At 34.2% G+C, this 9,535-nt stretch overlaps 1 protein-coding gene across 1 annotated transcript; it reads left to right on the top strand.

Moving 5' to 3' along the window:
• Window positions 1-2,086: 2,086 nt before the first annotated feature.
• Window positions 2,087-5,469, top strand: LOC107731211 (tumor necrosis factor receptor superfamily member 14-like). The gene is made up of 7 exons (XM_016542223.1): window positions 2,087-2,249; window positions 3,189-3,457; window positions 3,631-3,756; window positions 3,865-4,014; window positions 4,598-4,685; window positions 4,773-4,967; window positions 5,053-5,469. The coding sequence occupies exons 2-7, from the start codon at window positions 3,325-3,327 to the stop codon at window positions 5,114-5,116; spliced, it is 756 nt and encodes a 251-aa protein (XP_016397709.1). The 5' UTR covers window positions 2,087-2,249; window positions 3,189-3,324; the 3' UTR covers window positions 5,117-5,469.
• The last annotated feature ends 4,066 nt before the right edge of the window (window positions 5,470-9,535 follow it).

Genomic DNA, 9,535 nt, shown 5'->3' with positions numbered 1-9,535 from the left:
AATGTATGATAACAGCCTTTTTTTTAACAAAGTTAGCAATCACTTAAAATGTGAGCCTATCTGTGTGTTTTCGTTATCTCTATAGTGCTTTAGTTATCACATTTTGTCAGCTTCTCAAAGGCAATAACAGTATTATAGTATTGTACATCAGGGGCTGTATTCACAAAACATTTTATCTTACCACTAAGAGTTCTCTTAAATATCAGTAAAAGTTCTTAGGTAAGAGTTTCCTCTTAAAACCTATTCACAAGGATGCTGAGAGCAACTTTTACTAAGAAATGGAAAGAAATCTTAAGCTAAGAGGAAGGGCGGGTTTGACCTTGTTGCTATGGAAGATGTCAACAAGCTTACTATGCCCACAGTGATTGGCAGATGGAGGCCAATCAGTGATTTAGTCATAGAAATATTGGATGAGGTATCATATTGCCATATTCAAATAAAGGTTTTTTGAATAAAAGTGTTGCCATATTCAAATAAAGTATTTAAAATGTAAACGGTCACTAATTAAACACGTATGTTCAGCTAATTATCAGTCACTTACATGTCTGTATCTCATGAACAATTAGCGGATATGCAAATAAGCAGAATTTTAATTAACAGACATGGCTGATAGTAAGACATTGTGCAAACTTAAAAGAAAACCTAACTGGACCCAAGAAGGACATAATTAAAGGGAAATAATCATGAAATGTTTCTGAAATGTTTGTTATGATTTTAGGATTGTTTGTGATTTGATCATAGACTTAGGAGTCCTCTTGTTTTAGCTGGTTTACTTTAGGAGTCCTACAATTAGGATTGATGCATCCATTATTTGTTAAGAATTTCTCCTAATTCAGCAAGTTAGTAGCTACTTTATCCTAGATGTTTTGTGAAAATGGCCCCAGTTTATTCTGATAAACTGCAAAAAATAGACTATTTGAAATAGACTATTTTAAACTGTATATTGCAATGATATTATTGGTTTATATTTTGCATAATAAAAAAATGCTTGTTGTTGGGTAGTTTTGCTTTTGCACTCAGTAATATTTGTTTGTTGTTAGTAACAGTTGTAGTATACAGCATGTTGCAGATAGGTGGAAATGTATGTAGATAGGCGCAAAAGTGATTTTTTTTTCACTTTTTTGAAGGAAACGCATGTTCAAAATAACCACTTCAGAAAAGGGTGTACCATTTCCTGTTCACTCCAGTCACACTTGTTATCTCAACGCTTTTATAAAAAACAACTCATTTCCTGATTTTAGTAAACAAACAGTGTTTAACATTGTGACTAGAGTAGTCAACGTGGGCAGCAGTCAGTTGCACATAGTGGAAAAAGTCAATTTTCTGTCAATTCAAGTCTATCCCCCAGTGCTTGATCTCTGCTTATTTCTCTTCTGATTCAGATGAAATTTTCACAGGATAATAAGCAATAAAGGGCTCAAATTTTAGCTGGATGCAATGAGTCAAAGTAAAAAAAATAATAATAATTTTATGGATTTGTTCTACTGTTTTAGTTACAGTAGCAATTTGCTTACTCAGTAGAAGAACACATTACTTTGTGCTGAAGGCGAAAAAACCTTCAGTATTTGTGCCTGCTGCCTGCTAATTTGTAAACACACAGTAGGACATTTTGTCATGTGTTCGTTATGTTCCATGTAATTCTGGGGAACACACAATCCTGGGAACATGACTCTCCCTGATCCAATGGACAATGATTAGCTTACACTACAGATAAAAAAAAAAAAAAAAAAAAGACTCCACATACAAATCAGTCATTGTTTGAGTTTTTTTTTTTTGTTTTGGTGAAAGAATGTGAAACAATCACATCTTTCTCCTTCTGTGCCAGTGTCAAGTCATGCCCAACAGTTTGAATGCATTACAAAACAATACTATATAAATTAAATACATTATTTTAAATAAAACAAATTTCAGCATAAACTGGATTTTTTATTTTTTTTGTAAAGTCAAGTATATGCAGTCATGTTTTTTAGACTAGTTATCTCAGGTTTGCCAAATTTTCATGAACCTTAACCAACTAACTAAGCAGTGTTTGGAGAGCTAAAGCATGTTTAAAGATTGAAAGTAGATCAAGCTCAAGCTCATTTTATTACAGCCACTGAATAAGTGTAATAATATATTAACAATGGGATACTTTGTATCAAAGAATTGTACACAATCAGTCCCTTGCAAGTCACATGCTTATTCATTACTGTTGCCTCCCCTCTCAATAGATTGGTCTGCAGCTGTGAGAAACTTCTTATCCCTTTAAAGTAAGTGTTTTTCTTATGCTTTTGAGCTGGTAAATGGGTTTAATGAATGTATTCACTGCTTGTCAAGTTGATTGGGTAATGCCAAATATACATTTTTAGGATCTTGAGAAGAAAAAAATTGTCCTTGTCGAAACAGCTGCTTTTTAAAATAGCATTGTTTATGGTTTTTTAAAATAATTGCTGTTGAATTGGTAGTTCTCTTAAATATCAGTAAAAGTTTCCTCTTAAAAACTATTCACAAAGCTGCTGAGAGCAACTTTTACTAAGAAATGGAAAGAAATCTAAGGCTAAGAGAAAGGGCGTGTTTGACCTTATTGCTATGGAAGATGTCAAGTTTACAAACTATGCCCACAGTGATTAGTAGATAGGGGCTGGCTATCTGTCAGTAATTTAGTCATAGAAATATTGTACGAGGTATCATATTGCCATATTCAAATTAGAATCTAAAATATCACTGGTAACTCTTTACAATAAGGTCTCATTTGTTTACATTATTTCATGTATTAACTAACATGAACTAACAATGAACAATAGATTTAACATTTATTTACCTTTGTTAATGTTAAAAATGTTAATGTTCATGTTAGTTCTCAGTGCATTAGCTAATGTTAACAGATACAACTTTTGATTTAAAAAACATGTTGGTAAATTTTTTGATTAACACTAACTAAGATTAATAAATGTTGTAGAAGTATTGTTAATTGTTAGTTCATGCTAACTTATCTTGATGTTAATAAATGAAACCTTGGCTAATAAAGTTTTTAAAAGCATGTGAATACTAAAAGTCAACATTAAATGACGTGTTTACATGAAAAACATATTAAACGATATTCAATGATTCAAAACTTTTGGTTGTAGGTGACACACCTATCAGCTATTTTTTACTGAAATCTCTGCTATACTTTTGGGTCCTTTACTGTTTTTTTCCCCACTCCACAGAAAATGAAATCCATCAGAAAATGATCAGAACCTGCCACATCCAACACACAGAAGTGCTTCTGAAGTCTGATAGAAAGACTAAATCCACTATCAGCTCTTTGCACAGACACACTGAGTTGACCCATTTGACATCTTTATGAAAATGCAACTTTTGTTGATTATTTTATACATTGTTTCTATTGGCTTTCTATACATAGAACTCGCTTGTTGTGTCTGTGCCAGTGCTGAATATGAGATAAACGGACATTGCTGCCATATGTGTGCACCTGGTAAGTGAATAGTTCTCAGTAATAAAAGAGAATCACTTTAGTTTTTAGTCCAATTAGTAGTATTGTTTACAAGGAGAATTGCAAGATCTCTTGACTCGGGGCTAAGAAAAACTTTCATAGAAAAGTTTGCATTGTAAAAAGGAACCTTCTAATATCCTATATACTTTTTAAAGGTAATCGTGTTTTATGGCATTGCACAGTGGATACCAGCACGACTTGTGTATCCTGTAGTGCATCCACGTACACAGATGAACCTAATGGCCTTGAAATGTGCTTTTCCTGCTCAACCTGTGATGCAGGTGATGGTTTTACATTTATTTAGCAGAGAGTTCAGGATACCCAAGTGTATACAATCCTTTAACATGCTTCATTATACAATAATAAATGTTATGTTTCAATATATTTAGGTTTAAGGATACAGAAGGCCTGTACACGGTTATCAAATACCGTTTGTGAGCCACTAAAAGGATTCTTCTGTATGGTCAGAAAAAAAGGCAGCTGTAAATTAGCTGTTAAACATTCTCAATGTAATCCTGGAGAATACATCCAACAAAAAGGTATGGATGTTCTCATTTTTGGTGTAGATGTTACTAAAGCGAGTGCACAAATCATTGGCAAATACTACTCACAAGTTACTTGCATATTAGAATAGTCAGAAAAGAACACAAAATAATTATTAAACTAGACCTTATTTAATATATTTAATTTGCTATACACAGTTTTTTGTGATGAACTAAAACTGATGAACCTAACTTTCTGCATATACAGGCATTCTAGCTACCATAGTTTATATCTATCTAAATCACATTGCAAGTATCTGCACTCTTTAGCAAGCACCAGTTGATCTTGTGGATCATAGTTTTTGGTACTATGCAAACAAAGTCTTACACAGGAACCTATTTTTTGTGACTTGTTTGAAAAATTAAACCTTATTGTCAAATGTTACCAATTTTAGAATAACTGACCCAACGTATGTACTGTTCACACTGGGTCATTCTTAATATTGAATAAGCAATGTTAAAAACTAAACATTGAATACTTAGTGTGAAAAGCCCTGTAGTGTTTTGAATTGAATTGAAGGTAAGTGAATTTTTGAAACAGTTGATCTTCAAATGACTCAGTGTCCTAATATCTTAACAGGAACAGCAAGCACTGATACTGTGTGTGGTGAATGCACAAATGGTACCTACTCTGATGGCACTTTCACAGCTTGTCAGACACATACAATGTGAGTAGCTTTACACTAAAGTTTTACATTAAATTCCCATTCTAATAGGTCTGGACTTGCTAACATCACACTGTTGCATATCTACAGATGTCAGAGTATGGGTCGTAAACAAATAGAAACAGGAACAACGTCATCTGATGCTAAATGTGAACATACTCAAAATGGTCTTGTTATTGGAAGCATAACTGGTGTTGTGGTCGTTGTTGTTATTGTTGTTATTGGCGTCTCAGTAACCCAGTTTGTCATATTCAAACACAAGTCAAAGGCTCGTCCAGGGATAAAGTAAGGCTTTGACAGTTTTCCCCCATTATAATGTACTTTACATTTGTCTGATTAATGGTATTTTTATACCTCTTTAATATTTCAGGTCCGTCCAGGTCCAAAATGTTGGTGGAGGGCTCTTAAAGTACTTACATAATCCATGGACTTAATGTTACTTATTACATTTCAACCAGTCAAAGTGAAACAAAAAGAAACACTTTACTTGTTACTGACAAGCTGGTCACTGAGAGTGAGAAAACTATGCACATGTGTTCTCTTACCTATATAATAAAATAACATTACTACAGTACAGATTAAACACTGTAAAAGATTACAAGAAGAGGACAATGTAATATCATAAAAATAATTCTTCTTAACCAGCTACATCTGTAATGAAATGGATATCAACACACTCGCTGTTGATAACCATGATAAAGTTTATGAATCATTCATTACTCATTTTGACACTACTTGCATGATATGTTGAAATTAGACCACAATATAACAGTACTTGTGAATCATTTTTGTGACATGACATATTTGTAAATATATTAAAAATCTATATTTTTTTCCAATTTGAATCTGAATCTCTGTATATGTTCTAAATTTATTTGATACTCCATTTTATATTTGTACTTCTGCCTCCATTTTTTTGTAAATACAAAACAAATACATTTTCTATTATACTGTCACACTATTTGCCTTATAATACTGTACATTGCACATTATAAGTTTAGAAATATTTCTCATTCAGACATGTTGTGTACCAAATGTTACATTCAAAATGTTTCATGGTTGAGGTTCACTGTGAAAATAGCTCATTTCAGCTATAGCAAAAGTCTTAATCACTTTATTATTCACAGTAAATATGCTTTTTGTATAGCGACCGATAGAGCTCAACACGTTTGAGCAACTTTGTCAGTTTGATAACAGGTGCTACAAATACTCACAATGCAACCAAATACAGAAACGTGTTGCAAAGAGCAAAGACCACAACAGAAATGTTTCAAGAGGATCCCTACAAGTGACAAAAGTGGCTGTGACATAGGTCTAATAGATAACCTGCAAGATGAGTTTTTGTTTATTTTAACATCCTGATCTATATTTGGTTGTGTGTATTGCAGCGCGTTTCTGTATTTGCTTGCATTTGTGAGGTTTTTTGCAGTGCTGATGCATTCTTCTCATAAGCTAATTGAAGGCTGCGAAACGAAGACTCAAAAACATCGAGACGTCCTTCGAAGGAGCTTGATGACATGGCAGCCTAGATGTTATGCATCCTTTCCACTTGAGAAACATCCATAACAATGTGAAACAATTTTTATATACGTTTTGTTTCACTTTATTTTTTAATGTTTTCTCATGAAGTTTGACATGCTGAATTTGAAAATCACATTACATTTTATGTATCATTAACAGTAATCATTAAAAATAAAAAAAATATTTTGACAGCTTATAAAAGCTAATCTGTTATTATGCATGCATAGAAATTACGCATAATACTAAGCCAACAACAACAGTTTAACATAAACAGTGAGCTGTCCAGAACTTCAGAAGTGTACGTTGGGTGATTTTTTGTCTATGACTAGTCCTACAATGTTCTGGAATGTTCCAGAGAGCACTAGTTGTCACGCCCTTGGACTGCCCCTGTGTTTCTGCCTTGTGTTGTGCTCCCCGTGACCCAGTTTCTCCCGTGTTTTGATGGTGTTCATTGATTTCAGGTGTTTCTCGTTGAGTCCCTCTTCTAGTCATGTATTTAAAGAGTGTTCTGTAACTTGGTTCCTTTGTCCAGTGTCTAACGTCATTTCCTCGTGCTACGTTTGTGTCTCCTGGCTCCCCTGTGTTTCCTTTCTGAGGATTAATAAAGACTGTTATTCGTGAATGTTCCTACGTCTCCGCGCTCCTTTGTTCCTACACAGCAGCATAACCGTGACACTAGTATATTACAGTAACTTCTAGAATGTTCCCATCCTTGAAAAAGCAGATATTTTTAGTACAATTTATACAATAACATTTCTGCACATTAATTCATAATGATGGAAGTTCTAGAATTTACCTGACCTAAATACTTACCAAAATATTGATGCTACGTGAAAATAAATAGTACATAAAAATTAGCACTGAAGAACCATTAAAAAATGTGTTAGTGAAACAATAAGTGAAACAATTTTTTGTTAAATTGTGTAATCTGGCAGGCAGTCATTTTTCCACACCACTCTTTTCCTCACCTCTACTTTGTTGCTGCTGGCCCGGGGGGGAATTCCAGAAAGCAAGGTCACTTTACCATCACATATCCACCTTTTTCTTACCGTAAGAGTGGGCGTGGCTTCCGGTCTCATCCGTGTCCAGCTATTTTTAGCTGTACAAAACAGCTAGTTTTGCTGCTTGATATTGCAAATGGGTGTGTCTTACCATATTATTTTAAAGGGGTCATATGATGCGATTTAAATTTTTCCTTTCTCTTCGGAGTGTTACAAGCTCTTGGTGCATAAAGAAGATCTGTAAAGTTGCAAAGACTAAAGTCTCAAATCCAAAGGGATATTCTTTATAAAAGTTAAGAGTCAGCCACGCCTACCTAAAACGGCTTGTTCTAACACGCCCCCACATATCTACGGCCTAGAGCTGATCTGTGCTGGTCGCTGAGGGAATACATCAACTTAGTGCTGTGAATCGCCGGATCGGCTTTCACCGTGGACGAAGCCCGGGGTCGTCATATGTGCTTGCCGCTCCTTCGTCGGATCTGCCGGCTAAAAATCGATGCGTTTCAAAAAGGCGAGGCATAGAGGAGAAACAATAATGTACAGTATGTGGAAAATAATGTTTTTTTTACTTTAAACCGCATAAACACATTTCATTACACCAAATACACAAAATAATGTTCTTTTTAGCAGCATCATATGACCCCTTTAAAGCACTAATCATTCAGCAACAGGTGTTTCTAAGTTCTAGTGAACAATGACACAGGTTTAGTAAACCTAACCACAGGACCAGAAAGCCTCAATAAACTAACGAATAAGTCAGTCAACTCAACAATTCAAAAGAACTAATAAACACAACTCAAACAGTCAAAAAAAAAAAATGAGCGCGGCTGGCAGAAATGGACAGTCGCCCGCTGGCTGGAAAGCGGAACGGCTGACAGCAGCACACGAACCCGGCCGCCTTTTAAACGGGTAGGTCCATCCTGATTGGTCAACTGATGAACAGAGCAGCCAATAAACAAAACCTAAGAATTTAGAGCAGAAACAACAAAAGAGGAAAAGGAGAAAAGAAAACAGGGAGAAAACAAAAATACAAAACATACGAGGAACGTAACAGATGCAAACTAGGCCAGCCTACTACTGGCCTTTTTGAATTTCTCAGATTTTAATGCCATTTACATTATTTGCCACAGTGTAGGCTACATAGAAACATTAACGTAGCCATTTTCACCAGACATAAGATAAAAGTGAATGTTTGTATGTCGTTATATTTCTTCCGTAATTTTACGTGTCTAAGAAAATGTTTCAAAAAACTGTAAAAATGTATTTCTCAAACTTAGGCTACTGTATCATTGTAAATCTGAAGACTTTCGCTTTCAAGTGTCGTGATTAGGAAAGTTCTAAATAAGATATTTTAATGTAAACGTTTTAATGGTTTAATAATTAGGCTAAATTAAAATTTTTCTGTGATCAAAGCTGAATTTTCTGCATCATTACTCCAGTCTTCAGTGTCACATGATCCTTCAGAAATCATTCTATTATGCTGATTTGCTGCTTAGTTATTTTCAATTATTATTTGTGCTCAGTTATTAATAATGGTTTGGTTCTTATTATTATGAATACTGAAAACTGTTTTTGTTTCTTAATATTTTTGTGGAAACTGTGACACTTAACTTTTTCAGGATCATTTGTTGTATACAAAGTTAAAGAACAGCATTTGTATATATAACTAATTTGTAATAAGTATATCTTTACTGTCACTTAAATAAATTTAATGCAACCTTGTTGAATAAAAGTATTAATAAAAAAAAAAAATCTTATTCCAGACTGAATGGTAATGTATCACATTTTCCACAAAATATTAAGCAGCACAACTGTTTTCAACATTGATAATAATAAATGTTTATGGAGCAGCAAATCAGCATATTAGAATAATTTCTGAAGGATCATGTGACACTGAAGACTTGAGTAATTATGCTGACAATTCAGCTTTGATCACAGAAATAAATAATTTTTTAATATATATTTGCATAGAAAACAGCTATTCTAAATTGTAACATATATTTCACATATTACAGTTTACTGTATTTTTCATCATCAATAAAATTTGTCATCATAAAAAAAACTCTTTGTCAAGCAATTGAAAGGCACAATAACATCTCAGGTTACGTATGTAACCACGGTTCCCTCAGTAGGGAACAAGACACTGCGTCCTCTAGGGGTCGCTATGGGGAACACCTTCAGTGTGACCAGTGTCTGAAGCATATATCTAAAAACGACAATAACATTGGCTGGCGACATCCTATGACGTCACTACCGGTGCGACCATAGTATAAATAGGCACCGGGAGAGCACGTCATCCGCTTCTTCGTCTGAAGCTTGCGTCCAAAGCAT

Source organism: Sinocyclocheilus rhinocerous, unplaced genomic scaffold (assembly GCF_001515625.1).
Source record: "Sinocyclocheilus rhinocerous isolate Xijiao unplaced genomic scaffold, SAMN03320098_v1.1 scaffold1600, whole genome shotgun sequence".
Classification (NCBI taxonomy): Eukaryota; Metazoa; Chordata; class Actinopteri; order Cypriniformes; family Cyprinidae; genus Sinocyclocheilus; species Sinocyclocheilus rhinocerous.
Note: the sequence above shows the minus strand (reverse complement) of the source record. Positions and strands in the feature narration are given on the sequence as shown.